We start from the raw sequence: 23,653 nt of genomic DNA on the forward strand, positions 1-23,653 counted from the left end.
TCCAAGACCCTGTCTCAAGTAGGATAGCTGGTCCCAGAGGGCCGAGAATGAGTGAAGATGTAATTATGTAACTAAACTGTAGTACCACCTCTATTGCAGCTCCAGGACAAGACACCGGGGGCAGAGCTTTTAACCACGATTAAATAATATATACCTCTACTGGATTGAAGTGTGTGTGTGTGTGTAGTTTATGTAAATGTGTACACTGAAATATGTGTAACAGGAAAAGGAATTTAGAAAAAGGAACAAACAATAAGTAATACGTGTCGGTTATGTGCACATTGTACCCGCTGTGACTCCGAAGCGGGCTCCATAAACGTCATATTTAACACGTCGGGAACCTCCCCGTTGTCATCGGGGCTGAAGCCACAACTCGCCGGCTGTGTCAACACGAAACCGACGAAACGCCGCGTGCACCGAACGCCTCGGCCAGGTGTACCTAACAAACTGGCACCGCGTACAGTAAGTTCTGTAAACTGCGACTCCCGTCGTTCATTGCGTCATTGTGTCAACATGGCGCCTGTCTGCCGGACAAAAGGCGAATCTGTCTGACGGAGGATTGAAACCCAATTAGAGGCAGAGGAGACATTTTGGGAAAACTGTCAGTGTCCGTGTGTCCCGGCGGCCCGAGGCACGAGCTATATGGTCAAACGCACGTCTGCGGGGGCTCTTGGACTGGAATATTAAGGTAAGTTAAGTCCCGCCGCTCCAACTGCTGCCTTAAAAAAAAAAAAACGACCCCGCTAGCCGACGTTTCCTTTTTCTCTGTGCGGCGATAACAGAAAACTCCTTTCAGAAAAGAAAAAAAAAAAGCCCTTTCACTCGGCGCTTCCCGTTAACGCCGCCGTACCTGTAATTAAACGGTCTTTTCGGGACGATAAACAGTCGGCGTCCAATTCGGCGTGCACGCAGACCACTAGCAAACACTTCATCAACACACAATGTCAACTTTTCCAGTTGCTCCACAGCGCTCGCGACCGCGCTGCACGTCCGCGTCCGAGTGGAGAGATAACCACGAGCGGGCGGCACAACGTACAATTCCGCTGTGCGGGGGACTGGCTAAGTGGACACGGTACACGCCGGACGGAAGGGTTGTCCTTCACTGTCCATAAACACGTCTGAAGACACCCTCTATCGGGCATGCCGTTTGCCCCAGAGGCACGGGGGACTTAAAAGCCACATTTTCCCAATGGGATGCGGCGTAAAAGTCGACGAAGGGAGCTCTCTGCATCGGGGGTGGCTACCGCCACATTTGGGGGTCGCCTCCCAGTGTTTCGTCTGCGGCCACGCGAGCCAGATGTTCGGGTCACATTTTCAGGGGCTCAGTTTGAAAAGTCGCCTACCGCAATTAAAATGACTCGTCTCACGGGCTCAGCTGGTGCATGTCTGCAACCAGGGTACAGGTCAACGCGGTGCCACGTCTGGTTGTGGGGTCTGAGGTCACGGGGGTTCAGGCACAGCACCGCGGTTTCTCTTTCACATGTTGTGGACAAAAGTGAAAGCCCAGTCTTGCAATGACGTTTGTGTGAGGAGTGAACACGACCACGAGAGGAATCCTCAGCCTGGAGAGGCGATACCAGAGTTCATTGATGAATCACACTATCTTTCTCTTGAGGGGGGGGGGGGGGGGTCTGTTTCAGAAGCTCTCTGCTCCACCAGGGAGGTCAGAGGGCAGGTCAGGTTCACTAAACACCTGCCAGCACTTGAGCCTGATCTCTGAAAGAGTGGAGTGGTCAGCGTCATGCCTTTACTGACCCTCTGTCCCTAAATTCAGAAATATCCTAGTTTCCTCTTTAGAACAATCCAAACTACAATATCTAATCTGGTGTTCTTCGATGAGGTGCTTCTTCCTTACTGTACCAATGTTATATTAATAAAGGTTGTGCGGCTGCTGCTGGAAAGGCTTGGTTAATGTACCAAAACTTTAGTGAGCACCAAGCTCTCTGGGTCCTGTGTGTGTGTGTGTGTGTGTGTGTGTGTGTGTGTGTGTGTGTGTGTGTGTGTGTGTGTGTGTGTGTGTGTGTGTGTGTGTGTGTGTGTGTGTGTGTGTGTGTGTGTGTGTGTGTGTGTGTGTGTGTGTGTGTGTGTGTGTGTGTGTGTGTGTGTGTGTGTGTGTGTGTGTGTGTGTGTGTGTGTGTGTGTGTGAGTGAGGGGGGGGGGGGGGAATAAAAGCGACCGCCTGCCAAATAAATGATTCTAACAAGTTGCCTTACAATAGGAGCGCTGGTGCGATAGCAAAACACTGGACTCGACTTAATTGATAGGAGCACAGAAGGAGAAGCAGTCAGCAGGTTCCATTCATGCAGAGCAGTTTCTTTCCAAAGCCACATCTCTAATTAGTCTTTCTTTGCCCTCCTCCTCCTGTGGTTTCAGCTCTGCTAAGGAGGAACAGTAACAAAACAAAAAAACGGAACATCAACGGATATTGTGCGACAAAGTAAAATCACAGCGTTAAAGGATGGAATTAACTGGAATGACAGAAGCGTCACGTCAGAAAAAGAGGCCCAAAGGGAAGGAGGGCAGCTTGTTCGGCCTCTCGTTTTAGTGGAAGTGAACACACCTGAGGAGGGGCGGTCCTTTCCAGGCAGGAGTCTGTTTCATCCCTGCTGCCTCGAGTGTGGTCATGTGATTGCAAGTAAAACAAATCTGCAGAAGTGTATATGTCCAGGGCAGGTCAGCACTTTCTTGCTCTTCAGCGAACATTAAATAGCTGCAGCTTCAGAGCACTTACTTGTCAGGCGGCCACCGGTCTGATGGGGACCAGTCCAACTGCACTCGCATCCATTTGGTTTCCTTTTTAACGTTCTAAATTAGACGGTATCTGGCCACCTTTTTTCGTTTTGTTGTTGTTGTTGTAGTTTCCACAATTCACAAGTGTGCACCGAGCAAAACTAAACACAGAACCTGGTCATTATAAAAAAATGGAAGGTCTTCGAGCTGTCGCTCTGGCCAAACGCAGACAGTGGCCAGAATGACCCGGAAACTGTGAGGCTAAAGAAGGCGGGGTTAATTCCACGTTATTTGTTTGGGCATATGCCGACCGACGGTCTGCACAATGAATCTTAATCCCATCTGTCAATTTATCGAGTTTCCCTGCGTGCTCGGGGCAAAATGTTGCATGAACCACAGATTCTGTACTTACACTTTCAAACCAAAGTGTTAATTGCATCAGTTTTGTGAGTAGCTGCGGCAACAGGCTCGACAAGTTACTGAGATAAGTGAAATCACGTCATTGTTCATTTGCAGCAAGATATCGTAAACCGATCGGTTATTATGAAATGAAAACCTAATGGTGGAGCCCATCATTTCCCTACAATTCAGCAGCCCTGTATGGAAACTATGTATCGGTCCTAACTTCATATAGCGTGACTCATCCTCTGCAGCAGTGAGAGAAAGTATGGCGCTTGGCTGCCTGAGATGTAAATTTATTTTGGCATTTTTCCCAAGACAGACACACACACACACACACGGACACACACACACACACACACACACCCACACACACACACACACACACACACACTCCCACCCTCCTCCTCTTTATAAGTGTTGACATGTCTGCTCTGCTGACTTTGATTCTCTGCTGTGGCCTGTTTTTCTTCTCAGCATCAGAAAGAAAAGCATCAAGACAGATGCGTTATTCTCTCTCTCTCTCTCTCTCTCTCTCTCTCTTCTGTTATTCCAAGCGCTGTTCTTTCTTTTTTTTCCTTTAGAAATGATATTAAATCAGTGTGTTTGTTGAAGCCACATTGTAGAGAGCATGTTTTTGGTTTGAATAAATACCGTACATTACATTAATAGTAGGGCCACATTATATGAATATTGGGGTTGGAAACGAATCCCCGATGATAAAAGCCGTATTTAATCTGCAGGAATGCTTTGTATATCTGGATGGCAGCTGCTGAGCTCTGATGTCTGTGTGTGTGTGTGCGTGTGTGTGTGTGCGCTGTAAATCTGCAGGCAGGAAGCTAACAGATGTGACCGTTCTTCCATTTTGTTTTTTGATTGTCTCTCCTTGACGTGGATGTGAAACCCAGTTTGTAGAGAGGCCATCAATGAGCTAAAAATGTATTTTTGGAGTAGAAAAATGCAGATTTTCCTTTTCAACAAGCTCCATTTTTGACAATATTCATGGTTAATATTCTTTGCCCAAGAGCCACTCGATGTGTACATGTGTTTGTCTATTTCCTCTCTCTCCAATATATCTTAATCTTTATTTAAATAGGAAGTGACATTGAGATTAAAAACCTCTTTTCTATGCGAGACTTTGGCAAGACGGGGTCAAATGGCAGCGACACATAACCGGACAAGAACATCAGATAAGATTAAATTAATTTAAAGGGGTTGAGGCTCTCCAGGTCAAGCTTTGCCTGCAGATCGTTCCAGGACCGTCAAGGAACACGCTTGTTTTTTTGACAGCCTAAAATGAAGCCATTTGTGCAATTTAAGATTCCAACAGCGTGTGACATTTAGGGGGATTTGTGTATAATGACCTGAAACCTAAGAATCCATTATGTTTTTGTTGGCTTAGAAAAAGCTATTTATATCTCCACAGTCCTCCTCACGGAGTCCAGCCATGTTGCACCGCCATGTTTCCACAGCAGCTCAGAAGGGACAAACTGAACACTGGCCCTAGCAAGACCCTTTCGCGTGTTGACCTAAAGTAAGGGTCGGGTACCAAAACTCCGTATTGAACGGGCCCCAGCGCTAAACTATTAGAAACTGTAGTATTGATAAGCCCCGACGTTTCTGGTGTTTTTTTTTATCCAACGGTTTGAATGTTTTGGTGTCATTTTATTAGCACGCTGCAGCGGGCATCTCCTCTGCTCTTTGTGTCAGGGCTGGCCTCCTCCAACTACTTTCTCTCAAACACACAAGCACACACACAGTGGAGACCGCTCAGTGAACCAGGTGAAGTGGAGATAACGACAATATGCTTGTTACATGCGATAAAACATTGGCAAAGGAAAAAGCCTATACTTTATCAATACATCTGTTCAGCAAGCATGAACATGTAAACAAAAGCGCAACCTAATTCAATCGGCTGCGTCTGCAGTCTCTGATCCACCGCCCCGATGCTCACACCAGCACAGCACTTTTTTTTTTTTTCTAAAACAAAAGTCATCTGTATGTAGTTTAACTGTTTAGCTCAGTTTGTTTTGGTAAACTTCTAATCAGGCTGAGACAAAGCAGCCCTCCTCCCTCTACCAGCGGTACCTGCAGGCAGTGAATCAGCAGAGGGAGGAGGACGGAAGACAGGAGGAAGGACTGATGCTATCTGATTAGTTTGCGTTCTTCATTCTTTATACACTTTATTTTATTGACAAGTTCGATTTGTTTCTAGTGAGATAAGACTCTTTGCTGTTGCAAAAAATGACTGTTGCCGAAACAATTTACTCATACTAGTTATTTTAATGCTGTATTTGGAATTGTGTCTACTAAACCAAACTAACTCTTTTCATTTTTCTTTGCCATTTATGGTATTGTCGTTGTTTTGATCCCCTGCAGGATGTTCCAGCCGTGCGAGGAGCCTCGTTTCACCATCGAGCAGATCGACCTCCTGCAGAGGCTAAGGAGGACCGGCATCACACAGACGGAGGTCCTCCATGCCCTGGACACGCTGGAGCACCTGGACCGCAAACATGGACACAAGTTGTACCATAAACCTCCCTACATGCCTCCTTCCTCATCCTTGTCTTCCTCCAGCGCCGGCGTCGCCTCCTCCTCCATGACTTCCACCGCCACCCAGACAAGTTTCCCAAACAACCGACTCTCGCTGTCGCCCAGCAACCACTTCGACACCGCCTCCCCGCCTCTGCCCATCCCAGTGGCCTCGCCGGTCACCATGGCAGCGGTGGTCCAGAACGGCCTGGTTGCCGTCACCAACGGGAAGCTGTCGCCGCCCCGGTTCCCTCTCGGCGTGGCGGCGCCGGTCTACGGGTTTGAGACCAGTGAAGAGGACATCGATGTTGATGACAAGGTGGAGGACTTGATGAGGTAAGACTAGGGTGGACCAGAACTGGCTCGACCAGGAAGAACCAGGCCAGGCCAGCTGACGTCAATTTATGACAAAGACAAAAACATGTGCAATAGTTAGTCCACCGGGGAGTAATGACAAATTAGTTTTTCAACTGTAAAATGTTCTGCCATGTACATTTCGTCAGTGCATAAACTTGTTTGTACTAGTTGGCAGACTCTGAGCCCCGTGCTTTGGCAGTATTTCCACAGAGTGCCAAGAAACCTAACCTTGTTGCTGACAGTATTAAAGACAGAAAAGACTGAAAGGCCAACTGCATTTAGAGCCATTGGATTACATGTAGATTCTGTACAGTTTACTACAGCCACCAGTTCCCTGAATTAGCATGAACATTATGATTATTTAAAATTATTTTGCAATCCAAAGGCTATATGTGGCTTTAAAGCCCACTGGGAGCATAAAGAATAGATGGCTGCAGCAGACGGCCGGGCCTGATGGTCGACAGCTCGCGCTGAATCTGAAGGATTCAAGGATTAATGCCTGCACACACACACACACACACACACACACACACACACTCACTAGTGCTCCTCATCTGTAGTCTGCAGTCAGACAGCAGTAATCAGAGCGGTATTGATTCAAGGGTGTGTGAAGATGAAATCAAAGCAGAAAGCAGCGAATATTACAGCAGCGTCTGGCCTCTGATTCCTGCACATAGTCAGCCTCGGCAGCAGCTGCTGCCATGAATATGTTTATATAGGTATGTGGAGTTAAAGCTGGTTTTAAGTGTGCTCTATATGTGTAATGTCAGACTGTACTTTGTGGTAAAACAGTAGACACTCCCTCCCCCCCTCTGTTTGTAGGAGGGACAGTGCTATGATCAAAGAGGAGATTAAGTCCTTCCTGGCAAACAGGCGGATCTCCCAGGCCGTGGTCGCTCAGGTAACGGGTGAGTATCGACGTCCACCGCACTTCACCCACCTGCACCTGAACTGCCACCAGAAAAAGTTGACGTGCCAACAGGCGTCCAGCCTCTTGACCTACAGACCTCACTCCTCTCCCATCCCCTCCCCTGCAGGGATCAGTCAGAGCCGGATCTCCCACTGGCTCCTGCAGCAGGGATCCGACCTCAGCGAGCAGAAGAAACGGGCCTTCTTTCGCTGGTACCAGCTGGAAAAGACCAACCCCGGTAACACCACCCTCCACTTTGTAGACGTTTTTCAATAACCAGCTGCACTGAATGCACGGCTGGCAGTGCTGACTTCAATAACATGTAGCGTTTCTTAACGCAGACGTAGCAAAAATCAGTCCCATCAGACTGAGGAGGACAATCCTCGCTAGAACAGAACAGGAAGATCTCGTTATCTGTTCCAGACATGTTGCCGTCGCACATTGTCACAGTGTCCCTGAGTCGGACCCCGGACACCCGAAGACTGGCGGCTCTCATACACCAGGGCAGAAAAGTAAATTGTACCCAAGCTTGTTGGTGTTAATCGCTGATTTCAAAATGAACTAGGAGAGGTCTGGTAGCGGAGGACCGGCCTCTGGTGTTCGGGGTGTTGCAGCTAAGTTGCCGTCAAAGAGTCTCTTCTGTCAGAAAAGAAAGCCGTGGCATGTGTTTTTTTTTTATTTTCATGGCAGTCTTGAGATATCCCTGGTTCCAGGAATAAAAGGCTGTTTTCCTGTGATTGAACAATGACTACATTGTGTTCGGTCCAGACCCACACAGTGGAATTTATGAAGGAATCAGTGCAGTCTAGTTATCCTTGTCGTACCTTGGAGAAAAAGAAAAAAAACTGGCACGGTGCCTTCATTAGAATCTCTTGACTTTAATTTGGTTCATTGGCTCGATGCTCGAAGATAAATGTCACGGTTTTAATTAATTATTTTTTGTCCTTGCAACCTCATGGTTAAGGGTAAAGGTGCATAGCACATTTTCAATCTCCAACAATTACTTTTCATCATTATAGTTGAGAAATCTTTTGGGTGGTGTAATGCTCAACAGAAAACTGCTTGTGAAATGCCTGCCTTTGTGACTTTAGGTGCCACTCTGGCCATGCGAGTCGCCCCAGTGGCCCTGGAGGACGTGATGGACTGGCAGCAAGCCCCGCCTCCGTTCGGCTCGGCCCCCGGGGGCTTCCGTCTGCGGCGCGGGAGCAGGTTTACCTGGAGGAAGGAGTGCCTGGCTGTTATGGAGAGGTGAGGAGAAGGGGGTGTATACCATAAAGTATGGTGTGTAATTGGTTCAGGGATTATAACGTGTGTGTGTGTGTGTGTGTGTGTGTGTGTGTGTGTGTGTGTGTGTGTGTGTCTGCACAGCTACTTCATTGACCACCAATACCCCGATGAAGCAAAGAGAGAGGAGATTGCCACCGCCTGCAACGCCGTCATTCAGAAACCAGGTAGGTCAAAATAGGAACGAATGACTTGGACTGAAATGGTAAATAGTGTCAATTGGTTAACTAAATAGTTTTAGTCTTTGCTTTTAGCTACTAAGATGAGATGTAGATCTGCCATGTCAAGGAGCCACATGGTCCAAATGCAACTAGGTGGTTATTTCTAGAAGTGTAGTTGGCTGTGAGTCCTACTCTATTTTTGTAATGACTGAGTAAATGATCACAGAGGAAAAACATTGTAGCGTTCCCCGTGTCATATCCATCACTTTGTACACTGAGACACAACAGGAAGTGTAATCGGACTTTTACAACATCCACTTCATGAAGTCCTCTTCATTGCAAAAATGAAAAAACAACAACAAGGTAACCAAAAGTGTTGCATCATGACAAACACACGACTTAACTCCTCTGCCTCAGTTTGCTCTGATATAAATACCTCCTTCGTAAAACTACTATAAAATCACTATATATTAGTTTTATTTTCGACAATCACGCTGTCCAATCAGTCCGGATCATAAATACCAAATATTTCAGAATGTAACTCTTTAAATACCAACAGTTTATTTACATGAGGCCACTATTTTTGTTATGGAAAAAACCCACAAAAATGTAATTATTTTCTATATACTAAATGCTTTGGGGATTTTATTGTTTGACACATGCTTTAAAACAAGTGATGGAAAAAATCTCCCCAGTGACGGGGTTATATACACAATGTGTAAGATAAGCAAATAAGCAGCCGCATTGAATCTTTAAACTCCATCGTAAGCTAACTTGATTCAGAAAATGCAGCATCACCAGATATCATCTGTCAAAGATGGGAAGAACCTTGCATCGCTGCGAAGAGACTTTCTGACCAGTAAGATTAGATAGGCTTGAATGAGCCTTCAAAAACACTCCCAGGGAGATGACTGAAGGAGTAGAGGAGAGAGACGCTGAGTAGCTGAGGTGTGTGTGTGTGTGTGTGTTCTTGTACTTCTATCCCGGTGGGAACTTTTACCTGAGTACACACAGACCCATGGGGACTTGTGTCACCGTGGGGACCAAAAATGAGGTCTCCACGAATGAGCAGACTCCTCCCACAAGCTTCAAAACAGTGTCTAGACACGCTCCAGTTTTTCATGAAAGACAGAGTACTGCAGTCCTCATGAGGTCAGCTGTTCTGGAAGTGTGCATCCAAGTCTGTTCATTCTCTTACTTTTATTAAAGTTTGGGAATGCATTTTAAACGTTGTATCTTTTTTGACCAAAGATAGGCATACATAAATTGCTACATTTGTAAAAACTAAATGAATACACAAATCAATATACACAAATCAATACATAATATGAATATTTATATTGATATAGTTGCTATTGATTTTTTGTTTTTAAATGCTTTTGGAAACATTAAAGTCACATTGAATTGAACTGAACTTTGTCAGCATTAAGAGCTGAGATGCTCAATAGGACACAGCATATGTGTCAACCATATCATATCCCCAAACTTGTAAAAACATGTTGTGGAGGTCCACATGCTCACAAAAAGCTTTTAAGTATCTGCATTTGTATGTGTGCGTATGTGTTGCAGGAAAGAAGCTGTCTGATTTGGAGAGGGTTACATCTCTGAAGGTCTACAACTGGTTTGCCAACCGCCGCAAAGACATCAAGAGGCGCGCCAACATTGGTAATGTCTACCCCTGTCTGTCTGTCTGTCTGTCTGTCTGTCTGTCTGTCAGGCAGTGAATATTATTGGGGTAAAACTGACAATATGTCCAAGTGTGATGAAAGACCTCAACATGATGCAGAGACTTCCAAACTCAGTGCGTGTGATCCCTTTTTAAGAACCATATATCCACTGTGCTGAGCGGTCTCTAAATAAATCAATACACACACATAAAATAGCTTTTACTCATCAGCCCACGTCCTAGTCGGACGCTCGTTGCTCCCTGTGTGGCAGAGAAAGACACTTGGATGCCATTTTGCTCTACACAGCTGCTGTGGCATTCTGCGCACACACACACACACACACACACACACACACACACACACACACACACACACACACACACACACATAGAATACACATTCCTCCCCTGACTCGCGGATATGCGTCCTTTCTTGTCTAGTGCGCCACTTGAGGTTGATATGCTATGATGAGGTTTGTGTTTTTGAAGAAGCAGCCATCTTGGAGAGCCACGGCATCGAGGTTCAGAGTCCAGGCGGTCAGTCCAACAGCGACGAGGTGGACGGCAACGACTTCCCAGACCAGGTAACTGAGCAGCTCGGAGGTATGTGAGCGACAGTACATGCAGGGTTTTGTTTTGAGTCCACTTTGTGTTTACATTTAGTCACGTATTTGACTCTGACATTTTCAATCGCTAGCTGCAAAGAGGTCAGGGGTCGCAGCGTTACGGCGCTATTCTCGTGGCGGTGGAATGAACTGGTTATTGTGTAACCTGTGTGCTGCTCTTTCACAGGGCTGCGAGGTGTCCTTATTTGACAAGAGAGCTTCAGCCAAGCAGTTTGGTTTCAGTCGAGCTGACCTGTCCTCTCCAACCCAGGTACAGCCGACAACCCTCCCCCCCACACACACACACACACATACACATACACTGCCTCCTCACTGTCACTGCTCAACAAAGAGCTTTGGGGCAGATTTACAGTAGAAACTTCCAAGACAGTCTTGGAAGAAAAAAAAACATTCTCCTGACCATTCCCTTTATTTTTCCTCTCCTTGTTCAGGTACCCACACTGCTCCCCAGCTGGTTTTCTGTCCTGAGCAGAGGGGGCTTGTCTGGACAGAGGGGCACCTCCCTGATTGGCCGCTCCCTCGTGTCAGGGGCGGGCCCTCAGGCGGAAGGTTCCAGATTGACAGGCGTGTCCTGGTCTCCCCCGTCGCCCTCCCTCCAGGACGAACCCACCATTCACAGCGCGCTGTCCGAGCCCCAGGACCCAATCGGTTTGGAGAAGGCGGCTGTCAATCACGTCAGCCACGCCCAGGCCAATCAGGTGGACGGGGCGGGGTGCAGTATCGGGAATGACATCAAGACGGAAACGCTGGAGGACGACTGAAATGGGCGGCGGACATTGGAGTTGTCAGAGCAATGAATGGAGCAGGATCTGAGGTGTGTTAATATGCAAGCAGATTTTATAGGAATGTAATGAGTGAAAAACAAAAAAATGAAAGACCAAAAGTCGTGTAAAGTCCAACCCTGAGATACCTCCCAACCCTACCTCCAACCACCAACCTGCTCTGCTACACTCTTATAGGAATTACTAGTATGTTATAATAATAAAAGTGCTCCCTAGCAGACTATGGAAGACAACAAAAAATGCCCTAATCAAACCAAGAAAGGGAAATCACATTCTCTAATCATGACCCATGAAGGGAAGGACACACGGCCACGTGCAGCGTCGTTCCCTTTATTTCTTTGTCGATTTTGTTTTCGGCATTTTAAATCTTCCGTAGAGACTCGATGCATTGCGCAGGTTTCTCTGGAAGCTGCATCTTTCACCGCAGGACAACACTGTATTTGACACGGGGCGCACTGTGATCACAACACAACTGAACAGCCTCAAGAGATGAAACGTCTGAGTTTGGAAGTCGAGTTCATTTTCAACTGGTCGTCTTCACAGTTGGTTCCATTTCAAAAGGTTTTGCTGTTGGTTCCTTCCAGTGTGAAAGACGACAGAGTGAATACGCTCAGTTTCTTCGAGGGTCACGGCGCGTTGGTAATATCCTTCTGTGGGCCTATGAAAAAAGTAGAAAACAGAAAGAAACCGAATGACCCACTCCTCCACCTCCTGCCCCGGTAGAATAAGCTCAATATATGGAAACAAAGAAAGGAATACCTGAATGTATAATATTTAAATTTTTTATTTAACAACGATCTATCTGAAATTGAGTGGTTAAATTCCTTGTAAGTATTTTAAGTTCTCCAAAAAAAAAACATATTTCTGTTTAGAAAATGAAGGAAGTTGAGAAACTTGAATTTAGCTATTTTGATCTTCAGACTTTCTTTCTTCTTTTTCTAATTGCACAACTTGAAATTTAAAGAGTTTTAACCACATAAATAGGTAGTTATCTTAATAAAAATAGTATAAACAGACTATAAATTCAGCAGTATTTAAATATCAAGTTTTAGGTATGATTTCACAATTTAAGCATTCAGTTGCTTTTAAAACCTAAATCTTCATGTTCTCTTTTTGCTTCCATATTAATAACAAGTAATACAAACAGTTACATGCATACAGATTTGAATGAGAACTAGAAACCCGGATGTCCAGATGACCGGGTGTTATTAATTTGTGGTCAGGCATACTGAATTGTTAGTGTGAGATGATCTATAATCAATACTGATCAGTCAGTTGGGTAGTATTAAACAGTGGAATGACACGGTTTAATACTACAGATTAAAGTGTAACGTGAATACATACATGCTTATACTACACATGTATGCATATACAGTATGTTATATAATCCGTATATATATATATATATATACACACACACACACACACACATAAACACATATATATATGTGTGTGTGTGTGTGTATATATATATATGTGTGTGTATACATATATATATGTGTGTGTGTGTGTGTGTGTATATATATATATGTGTGTGTATACATATATATATGTGTGTGTGCGTGCGCGTATGATCCATTTCTATTTACAGTATATAGACATATTAGCTTCAAATGAGAGAAAGCGTCTGTATGAGTCGTCTTGTCGGTGAAAGGTGAGTGACGCATCAGCCAAAGTATTATGTTTTTATTTTGTGTATTTTCTGTGTGTGTGTGTGTGTGTGTGATGGTCATGGATGAAGCTGTGTGTTAGAGATATGCTCATCAAAGATGCATCAGATGTGTCAAATTATTGCGAGGAAAATGCATTTTCCTTTTGTCTCGGCATATCCGTGTTTTTGCTCGATATGCCACGTGTTCTAAACACACGTCCAGTTTAAATTATATTTTCATTTCAAATGACACTTTATTGGATCAATGTCATGGTGCTTAAGAGTCCCTGCTGTTCAAACACTCGATTGACCAGTGTGAACGACTGACCACAGAGGCAGCAGGAAGAGAGGAGGAGGATTTGGGGAACCGAGTTGGATTCCCTTGAACGAAAAGAACCAATGAACTACTCAATTCAAGAAATATGTATCCCAGTACAGCCATTGTAGAAGTCTTTTTGTTGTTGTTGCATTTTTAGTCATTTACAACCCAACAAGGAATTATTAAGTCATGTTTTGACCTGGGGGTGTCGCTGTGTTGTCAGCGACGCAATGAATAGCATCAGCTACTGGCCGGAGACCCTGTTAAGAGTGGCGAGGGCGGAGTCAGCAGGCGGCCAATGGCAGTATACAAGTGAGTCACCGCAACCTCTAGATGCCCTTGAGCATGCAGCCATAACTGGGCATCCAAAAATATTGGGCGGTTTGCGAGATTAGTCGTGGACAGACACTGAGGCGCACACTCACTCACAGACGCTAGGACCGAAAACAAAGCTAAGTGCACCTTTTTAATCGTTCAGGTTCTAAATGAAATGCTACATGTTATTGTTGACGCTCAAGTTCAGTAGCTGATAGCTGTAGAAGTTCCATCAGACCTTGAAACCTCCTTCTCGTTTGTGTAAGTGTAGTTAGCGTAAGTGTAGTTAGCGTGTGCGTTGCGGTATCGCGTGACCTTCTTGTGACACATTAACACTTTCTCACTAGTTAAAGAGTAAATAATACCAGAGTTTGGAGCCTCGGTTACTAGGAGATCCGGCACATCCAGAATGATTTCAGTAATGTTTCTGTTCCACACACATGTACCCTACGTTTCTTCAGTTGAAGTGCCTTATTTATTGTGTTTATAACACACGATCAGTGCATGAGGAAGGACTTCCACAATGGCTGTACATTCATCACTGGACTAGAAAGCAATGCAAGAAGTTAACACGATGTTCTGTGTCGGCCAACACTAACCGGTTCATCGCTGTTCATCACCAGGTGCTTTACAGGCTACTCATTCAGAGTTCAACAAACTCAACACGAATACCTCACTTAACCCCGCTCAGCTATAAGCTACACCCCGCAGGTTCCTCAGGCTGCTTCAATGTGAATAGAAGTCCAGGCAGTCGGGGGGTAAAAGTAACTGGAGACGATTTATTCGGAGGAGACAAACTGTGATGTGGCTGTAAAGGCGGCTCACTGGCTGATCTGGGATCAGAAATGTCGGTGTCCTCTAAAAGGGAAATTCCTTCTTGAACTTGAGCCAATAACTATTGAGTTTGAACATAAAGGGAAATTCCACTCTTAAAAATATATCGTTCATAAGCTCCTGCTTCCACCAAGTCCAAGACATACTTAACATATGATGTGTGTATATTGTGTATGAGAGCTTCCCCCTCAGCCTGGTGGAATACTAACACAAGTCGTCAGTGTTAGATTCAGATTGAACGTCTTTGTGGTGGATTGTCTCTCTTTTAATTGCTGCCCCAGGTGTCACTCGCTTTGAGCGTTTGTAAAACTCTCGAGTCATCATGAGTCAGTGATGTAGCTTTTTCTGTCATCCGTTTGAATTATTTACACCAAAATATACGTCTAACTACAGGGTTAGCACTTTTAATGATCTGTTTTCTATCTGCCAAGCAGAAGCCTTTCTAAGGTGAATCTATGGGTTCATTTAAGACTATGTGCTGTTTTGAGATTTCAGGATTTTAAACCATTTCAGTGGCTGCCTTCATGGTCTTCTTATGAAGTGTGAAACAAAGGAGGGCTCTTTTGTGTGTGTTATTTTAGAGCCCATAAATCTGAAAGGAAAATTAAATGGAAAAACATGAGAATTCAAATGAATCCAAAAAATAGTCCATGTGAAACTCCAAAATAACAAACGCAAACTCTTGATCTTTTTATCTCATTTCCCGTCGCGTTTCACTTTGCTTTCAGTTTCAGGCCCCACACTGTCTCTTCACAAGTGTTTTTAAAGTGTTTATTATCATTATAATCAACTTGAAACGCACCAAAAGTCAAAGTGATCACGGAAATCTAACACAGTAAATACTTTATCTTTATTTGCTCTTCCAGTTCGATTCAGCGCCTTGTTTCTGACCTCTTCATTAACATGCGGTTGTATGGCCTTCAGCCCTCCGTTGCCTTTCCGTACTGCTTCGTTTAAAAAGGAAGAGTTCAAACCGGAAACAAAAGAAACGCGGCCCGTGTCTCGGACGCCAGGTGTTCACTTTGATGTTTCCGGTCCCTTCACGCAGTAAACGTGTCGTTAAAGGTGTCTTGATCTGACCTGAGGTCAGCCCGCGGGAGCAAACGGAGAGGTCCCACGACTGCGTCGCCAACGTGGCTTCAGTCAGTTCGCCTCAGAACTGAATGTTGGCTGACATTGGCTGTTGTATTTTTTTTCTTTTAGGTAAAAACAAACAAACATGAATCATAAAATGTAGATGTTCCAGTTTTAATGTCTTCATTAAATCAGCCGATGATTGTAAATAAATACTTTAAAAAAAAAGGTTCCAACATTTTATCAGTCATGTAAAGAAAAAAAAACAACGAGTTGTTTCCATTTCATTTTGGCAATAAATGATTCAATGATTCTCTATAGAATGAAAATATCAAACCTCAGCAGGAAGTTTGTTGTTTCACTTTGATTTGTATCCCTCGTTCTTTTCTATTTCAAGATTTAGTGCCTTTTTTGGACGGTAGACTGTTCTGTAATCGCTATGTGGAAGATCTGCATATGCCTTTTGTTACTTTTTCATCTGTTGGATAAACCTTATGTTATTTTTAAAGGTGTTTTTATTGATATTCTATTTACAAGGGAATAAAAACGTGATCCGAGTCCATGCAGTGCGTCTTGTTTTGTTGTTGTGTGCGTACGAGGTCCGAGTACCTTAAACTGTCCCAGAGTCAAACAATAAATATTCAGCCAGAGAAGCAACGTTACGTTTTTGAAGAAAAACCTCAGGAGAAGACGCAAATAATAAACAAACTCTTTTAAATCTTCCTTTATTTTTTTTCCTACCATATTACTGTTCAGATGATAAAAATGTATTATAATACACATTTATTCTTTGGATTGCAGCATAGAATTACATTAACTTAAATTAATCAAAACCCAAACTTGAGAGACACACACACACACACACACACACACACACACACACACACACACACACACACACACACACACACACACACACACACACACACACACACACACACACACACACACACACACACACACACACACACACACACACACACACACACACACACACACACACACACACACACACACACACACACACACACACACACACACACACACACACACACACACACACACACACACACACACACACACACACACACACACACACACACACACACACGTTACCGAGGACATTTGAATGCAACATTGCGTTGATAACAACTGCCTTTAAAAATAAAATAAAAAAAATGCACCAAGATGAGAAGTTGTATCTGAATCCTCGGCTGTTGAAATAATTGGTTATTGCAAAACAACAACAAGCCAAAGCAGCAACAGGGCTGCACTGCGTCTGTGTGGTTTATTCTAATATGAGAGAACACAGAACGGTGAACTGGGGGCCAGTTGAGTAGCGAAGTGGGTTGAAACTCTTTGTCAGCTTAAAAAAAAAGAAAGAAAAAAAAGGCCTCAGGGAAGAAGTTGGCAGATCACTCTGGAGAGGCGAGAAAGAGGTAGTAACAACAACAACAACAACAAAAAAAAGGTGAACACAAGGCAGGAAAACGTGTAGTAGTTGTAGTGCCTGTCAAAAATAAAAAATAAAGCCAGCTACTTTTCTGCCGGTTAAATGTTTTTTAAAAACAACACCACCTCAGATCTGGTGATGAGCCTCGGCGGGTTGGAGATCCACTGATCCGATGATGTTATGGTGGTCTATACAATTCCCTGTGTTGAAGCCGGGCCCCTCCAGCAAGGCAGTAATACAGGAGCTTAAATCAGTGAGAAGCTTATTCCGAAGTCCCTTTGACGTCTATATTTGAAAACAGCAGCTTCATCTTCACCAAATGAAGATGAAGCTGCTCCGTCTTTTTAAACAAATTTAAACAGTAAACCAGAATGGTTTTCATATTATTGTTGAACAACAAGTTTCATAGTACAGCAGTGATGCTGCGTTTGGTTGAAGGTCGAAGGTCGAAGGCCTCAGCGGGGCGGAGGACGAGTCGCTCCGCTCGTCCCACAGAGCAACAGGAAATGCAACCGGAGGTGAACGCAGCGCAGATATGGGGCCCAATTAGGGGCGAAACAGAAGCATTTAAAACAAAAGAAAAGAAAGCAACAAAACAACAGTCTGAGGGGAAGATTGAAACAGATAAATAGGAATATGCTGGGACACAAATCGCATCAATAAAAGTCAAACTGGATGTGGTTGTGAGGGTTGATGGTCACATAAATAACACTTCTGGCTTTGCTCTAATCTCTGCAGTGGCCACGAATCACAAGTTACATCATCAGATCCATTCTCTTTTCTCTTTACAGTTCCTTATTGAAATGTTCTGCCGGGCATCAGGCAAGCTGCCTTCTTTTCTCTTTACATCTAATGTCAGCGTCACACTTAATCTGATAAAGTAATGCACGTACGACGCTGCAAACTGAGGGGGGGGGGGGGGGGGGGGCTTTTGTGCAAATCAACTGAAGCGTCGTCGATATGAAAACAGCGTGAGGAAGAAACTCGGTCACATGGTTTTCTGAGGCACCGACACATACGAGGGACATCCAGAAGCCTGAAGTGATCTCGAACCCCTAGAACAGTACCGCGAGCCAAGACCAGGACGGGAGAGTCCACCAGCCACAGAGGGGAGGGGGGGGGCTTTAGAACTAGTCCAGAGAGTTTGTTGCCCCCCTCAGCTGAAGTCCTAAAGTGGATCAAGGAAAGTGGCAGCTGGTGGTCATTTTTCCATCTTGGCAAGAACTCGCAGACATTACTGAGTCAGAGCCAGGTCTCTCTCTCTCTCTCTCTCTCACTCAAACACACACACACACACCCTCCAAACCACTCTCCAATTGGCCAACTACTAACCTACCAGACAGCCACCAATAGCAACGACCTAGCAGAGGTCTGCTGTGTCAGATATGAACCACTCGGATCATAACTAAACGACGGTGACATGGCGTCTCCTCGTCCCACATTACACGTTCAGCAGCTCACGAAAGGGCCTCATTTCGAGGATCTGTTTTTTTTTTGTTTTTTTTTTACCACTTCAACCAAAAGGGCTTTAGCGTCTCCATCTGGGGGTTAAAAAAAACTAAACTTAACTACTGGAATCCCAATCTAGTACACAGTAAAAGATTCAGAGCGTTAGATAAATCAACCGTTCCATTTACAGGTAGATTTTACAATGCTAATAGCAGCAATTTTCATTGACTCATTTGTGCAATATAATAATTAAAAAAAAAGAAGAAAAAGGCGTTCATCAATTTTCATGCGATAAATGCATGTGTACAAGCATTTAAATATAAATACTAAAATTCAGGCCTCTCGAATTAAGAAGACGCGTGATAAAAAAACAAAAACATGTTGCATCCATTAAAAAGACGATGGCAGTGTTTGGAAAACACAAAGTGCGTTTCACGTGCACGCCGTCCTCCAGATGAAATGGTCATATGTGTGCATCATCGCGTGAGGAACAGGTCTGCGTCACCATAGAAAACGCCTATGATAATAAGCACATTCATGTTCGTCGTCATCAGTCGTTAATAAACGAGACATGGCACTAAAGTAACCGAGTGATGCCGATCAAGATGATGATATGAAATGTTACTTTTCCATCATCAACCAATCAGAACGTCCCCATCGCTCACGTGAGACTCAGGACGACTGAAGCCAAACGCTTTACACTCCGACCTTAATGTAGGTCATTAAAAAAGGACCACTCCCCTTCTCAGACTTTACAGAGCTCTCCCAGAGCGACAGGAGACATTAAAACCACTGGGCAGTACTCCTCATGAGTAAAAAGGGTTACACACGTTCCTCGTGAAGTGGTGGGAGACGTTAAAGTCTGTAGACACCGAGTTATGCTGCTAATGCTTTCCCCACAACGACACACAGAGAAAAGGTCCCTCTGGAATGTGATGCTCAAGAGGAAAATCTTTTTATTATTATTGTTTTCACCCCAAAATCGGTATCTTGCATTTCATCCCACACTCTCCGTGCCACTGGGAATGTTCAGTCACACCTGCTTTCCTGCTCGTTCTCCCAGTTATTCTTCTCCCGTTTGAAAATGAATGAAAAAACAAACAAAACAATGCATAGAAGCAAATCGATTCTCTTCCCGAGCGTTAAAATAGCCAGCAGAGCTTCTGCTGCCCTTCTCACTTTCTTCTCCTCAACACACGTACACATGCCCATTCCCACCGACCACACCGGAGCGCTACAGCGCCCCCTAGTGTCCACAACGTCAGTCACAGCGGGTCGGACGGCCGGCCCGGTGCCAAGACGTCCACCAGATTGAGAACGCCATCGACCACCATTTCCACGCCGCTCGTTGGCTCGGCCGCCTCTCGTCCCGCTGCACCGCCACCGCGTCCCGCCCACATACTGATGCTTCTTATCTCATCCAACGCCTCCAGTGCAAAATCGACTTTTAAAGCCTCCCAGTACAAGCAACTTGCTCCCATAGTGGCTTTGTCCCGCAAAAGGACACAACTTTTCCTGCCTTACAGTCTTTAACATCGACACAACTACAACAATATGAACTTATCTGTGCACATAGGCCAACACTGTACATTTACAGACACACACACACACACACACCTCCTCGTCCTTTTCCCCCTCTGCGGTCCCTGAGATCACCTCACACTTTGCACAAGGCAGAATCTCTTCAACACCAACACGGATAACAGAAATTAAATAAAAGAGAACATACAAATGCAAACCAAGCCATGGTGAAGGCACATTCTGGGAGGAGCCATCTTCAAAAAGACAAAAAAGGAGTCCAGGAAGAGGAGACGAGTCTCAAACAAAATCATCAAAGAGTTTAGTCCGGAGACGAAGAGTTGAGGGGAGCGGCAGCCGGAGCAGAGGATTCTGGGAGACGCGGCCTCAGGAGCGGAGACGTCATATCCAGGGATGCAAACGCACAGTGCGACTGGTCCCAAATATAAAAAGGATATTAATTTGTCCATTTTTGTTAAAATCGCATGATAGTGAGATGTGAAAGAATAACAAATGCAAAAGAAAAAAAATCTATTAAATATTCCTTGAAGCCAAGACTACGAATAATCTAGTTGTGAATGGTGGATAGAAGAAAAAGGCAAACATAATTATAATTATAATAGCCAGCATCCAAGTGGAAAAGATAAAGCCTTTTCATTCTAGAAGTGTTTTGTCTTTAAATATATATTCTCAGAAGTGAAGTGGGATTTTATTTTTTTTAAATGACTAGTTTGCATCCCTGTATGTCAGCTCTGAGGAAATGTTTTGCCGCGGCGTCCAACCCACTCCCCACATTCACTCAGCAGTCTTCCCATTGACCGCCATTCATTTAGCATTTTCTTCCCACATGATAAATAGTCCTTCCACGGACTTGTCGATACTCTGCATAGTCTTTCATCAACTTCCTTGCCTTCGCTCTGTATGATCTCTTCATTGTCTTTATTGTACTGTTCCATCCATTGCTCATGAAGGGATGCAGTGGGTGTATCTTTAAACAATAGGAGGGTAGGCAGTGTGTCAGTTCTGATGTTTGAGCCTGTTGCATAGCTGGGAGGAGAGGAAGAAGAAGAAGAGGAGGAAGAAGAGGGCTGTGGGGAGTTCATCTCTCCCATCCAGCTCCCACTTTCTCTGTCTCAACTGCTCCAGGACTTGCGGTTCTCCCCCCGGCGGGCAACAATGGCTTCTCCTCGCAACACGGGGACATGGGCGGGAGCAGCGAAGTCTCCCGTGCGCCGGCTGGTCTGATCGCGGTAGGAGAGCCGGTCCGGGCGAACCAGCACCCCGTAACCCGGTTTGCAGTGGAAATACCGATGACCTCCGACCGAACCGTCATTTTTACCTGCGGGGAGGAAAACAAAGGAGGGCATCAGGGGCAGTCGGATGTCCTTCAGAAGTAATCTGTGGTCAGCTCCACCAATCAAAAGGCAGTACTGTAATCATGGCAAATCAAAAGTTTGTGACCATTACTAAACTACAGTGTACTCTTTTTACTGTTGAAACATGGTGTTTGAGGAAGTGGTTTCTCATGTATTTACGTCATTTGCGTGTAGCCCTTTAATTGTGTACTTACCTACAGGGGTGTCCAGTTCCACACCCACCCACAGTCCTTCAGCGAACTGCGTCATTCCCACATAACGCACCGTCCCGGCCTTATTGCTTCCTACTGTAACATACGCCCCTTCTGTCAGCCAATCGGGCAGTACGTCGTCCTGGCTGCACTCGTCATCGTCCATAAAGATTTCCAGCCTCTCAAAGCCTCCTCCTCCCGAGTTGACCAGCTCGTGTTCAGGGAAGGAGTTTTCTGGTGTGCCGTTGTTGTGATTGGCTGAGCTGTGGGAGGCGGGTGGAGCAACGGCGGCCGTCTTGGTGCCACACTGAGAAGGAGAGGTTACAACATCGTTCCTGTAAGCACCCTGCCGCTGGGGGTTTGTGGGTAACGCGGCCTCGGCAGCCAGGAGGGAGGATGACGAGGAGGAGGGTTGGAGGACGTCAGAGAGGGTAACCGTAGAAACACTACTGGAGAAGTAGCCGCTTGATGACTGGCTGAGGGGGCTGAGGGGGGTGATGTCATGCGGGTCATGCACAGGAAGAGGAGGGACCTCTGGGAACTCTGCCCGTCTGTCTTTGGCCGGGGGCCGTAGAAGTGCGGTCTACAGGAAGCCAATGGTTGCCACGGGAACAGAGGGACAGACGAGAGCGTGCAAGACAAAACAGGACAGAAATCAACAATAATAATCAACTTCCCCAAAAATGTCACGGTCACCTTTTTGGACCAATCAGGTGCTCTTAAATCTCGGGTCTGTTATGTGCAACATGAAAACATTGACATTTGCAGCCACACGCTGCTCGACATCAAAAAAAGAACACAGTCACCCTCTGGGCTAATGAGTAAATACATGAAAAGGTCTTTGGAACAAAGCCACACACACACACACACACGCACACACACTGGTTGAAGGCATTTATAAGACGGGAGTATTTCCCAGGCAGAGTGGGTCCAACAGAAAGCATTATTGGAGGTGTTATGATCCATCTTGAGCTTGGCTCATACTGTGGACCAAAATACAGGATTATCTCAGCCTCTTCTGATTCGCCGTCTCCGTCAGTCGAGATATTTATGGGGGGGAGGGGGCAGTAATAAATATCTGCACAGACCCTCTAACGCAGTATGGCAGTAGACAATTTATGTGCAGAGGGACTGCGATTGCGGTCAGTGTTGTGCAGCTTGAATATGACTTGTGTATCAGATGGATGAAAGCTGCAGTGCTTATCCACAGACCAATAATCAGACCAATAATTTCATCCAATTACAATTTCACAAAAAGCGAAGGATTTTTGCAATGTTTTGGCACAAATCAATGCCCATATTGATCAAATCGTTACATAAAATCCCAACCTGAGCGACAGGGGACCCAACAACAGAAAGTCTCGAGGGGAAAGTGAACCAATCTCACCGCGTCGGCTTTCACTCGACTGTCGTCCCCTCCTGATGTCACGATGCGAGGGACATGCTGCCGGGTAACAACAAACACGGTCACGACACGACAACACATGCACATGTTTGCATTCCTGTACCTTGCTGCCACAGTTGGACTCGGCATCATTTACTACTAATTATATAGTTGTTATTTGTAATCTGCGAGGCTAACTGGGTCCCAGCCTGCTCCACCAGTCACACAGTAAAACGAAGCACTGAGCGCTGCTGACCTGCTGGTTGTGTGGCGACGGTCTCAGCTCCTTCTTTTCGTCACGAGCCGGAAACAGAGACTTGAGCAGTTTGGGCATCTGAGGGACCAGCGCCTTAACTGAAAGATAAGAGGCAGCAAGTCCTGAGCGACCTGGGGAGAGGGGGGTGAGGAGAGGAGAGGAGAGGAGAGGAAAAAGTGGAGCAGGTGTGGGAGGTAAAGGAGGTGTGAAAGATTAAGAGAAAGTTGAAAGTGGGTCCAGGAAATGGCCCAAAACACCCCCCAACAACACAGTGATAGACTGCCAGAAGGAGACATGAGCCAGCAATAAGACACACCGACGGTTGATTTAGCAATAACAATGCGGAAAAAAACAACTATTCATTTTTGTTAACGGAATTAATCTAA

General features: G+C 45.2%; 2 protein-coding genes across 12 annotated transcripts in view; one reads left to right on the top strand and one right to left on the bottom strand.

The window, feature by feature from the left end:
- The first annotated feature begins 178 nt into the window (after nucleotides 1–178).
- On the top strand, nucleotides 179–12,470 carry LOC117748348 (homeobox-containing protein 1-like). 3 transcript variants are annotated; one of them, XM_034558010.1, is made up of 10 exons: nucleotides 179–688; nucleotides 5,509–5,997; nucleotides 6,841–6,926; nucleotides 7,056–7,166; nucleotides 8,020–8,176; nucleotides 8,297–8,379; nucleotides 9,943–10,038; nucleotides 10,529–10,623; nucleotides 10,832–10,915; nucleotides 11,097–12,470. In XM_034558010.1, the coding sequence occupies exons 2-10, from the start codon at nucleotides 5,510–5,512 to the stop codon at nucleotides 11,424–11,426; spliced, it is 1,530 nt and encodes a 509-aa protein (XP_034413901.1). In that variant the 5' UTR covers nucleotides 179–688; nucleotide 5,509; the 3' UTR covers nucleotides 11,427–12,470. The 3 variants fall into 3 exon arrangements, with proteins under 3 accessions (XP_034413901.1, XP_034413919.1, XP_034413910.1); XM_034558028.1 differs by having other exon boundaries at nucleotides 10,535–10,623; XM_034558019.1 differs by having other exon boundaries at nucleotides 180–688; nucleotides 10,532–10,623.
- Nucleotides 12,471–18,590: 6,120 nt separating this feature from the next.
- The window catches only part of kif13ba (kinesin family member 13Ba), a 36,131-nt gene continuing 31,068 nt past the window's right edge, over nucleotides 18,591–23,653 (bottom strand). For 5 of the 9 annotated variants that reach the window (XM_034557569.1, XM_034557579.1, XM_034557587.1 and 2 more), the window contains 4 exons: nucleotides 23,268–23,398; nucleotides 23,015–23,071; nucleotides 21,631–22,210; nucleotides 18,591–21,399 (listed from right to left, as the gene is read on the bottom strand). In XM_034557569.1, the coding sequence (XP_034413460.1) occupies nucleotides 21,194–21,399; nucleotides 21,631–22,210; nucleotides 23,015–23,071; nucleotides 23,268–23,398 (974 nt within the window). In that variant the 3' untranslated portion in view covers nucleotides 18,591–21,193. Of the gene's footprint in view, nucleotides 21,400–21,630; nucleotides 22,211–22,956; nucleotides 23,072–23,267; nucleotides 23,399–23,653 lie in introns of those variants that run through there. The other 4 variants (XM_034557615.1, XM_034557632.1, XM_034557624.1 and 1 more) reach the window with 4 other exon arrangements.

Source organism: Cyclopterus lumpus, chromosome 3 (genome assembly GCF_009769545.1).
Source record: "Cyclopterus lumpus isolate fCycLum1 chromosome 3, fCycLum1.pri, whole genome shotgun sequence".
Lineage (NCBI taxonomy): Eukaryota > Metazoa > Chordata > Actinopteri > Perciformes > Cyclopteridae > Cyclopterus > Cyclopterus lumpus.

What these genes read in the sequence shown, in the direction of transcription:
- LOC117748348 (XM_034558010.1), top strand. Translation starts at nt 5,510, where the DNA reads ATGTTCCAGCCGTGCGAGGAGCCTCGTTTCACCATCGAGCAGATCGAC. An exon ending in CGTGGTCGCTCAGGTAACGG is followed by an intron (nt 6,927 to 7,055) that starts GTGAGTATCGAC and finishes CCTCCCCTGCAG; the next exon opens with GGATCAGTCAGAGCCGGATC. An exon ending in CGCCGTCATTCAGAAACCAG is followed by an intron (nt 8,380 to 9,942) that starts GTAGGTCAAAAT and finishes TATGTGTTGCAG; the next exon opens with GAAAGAAGCTGTCTGATTTG.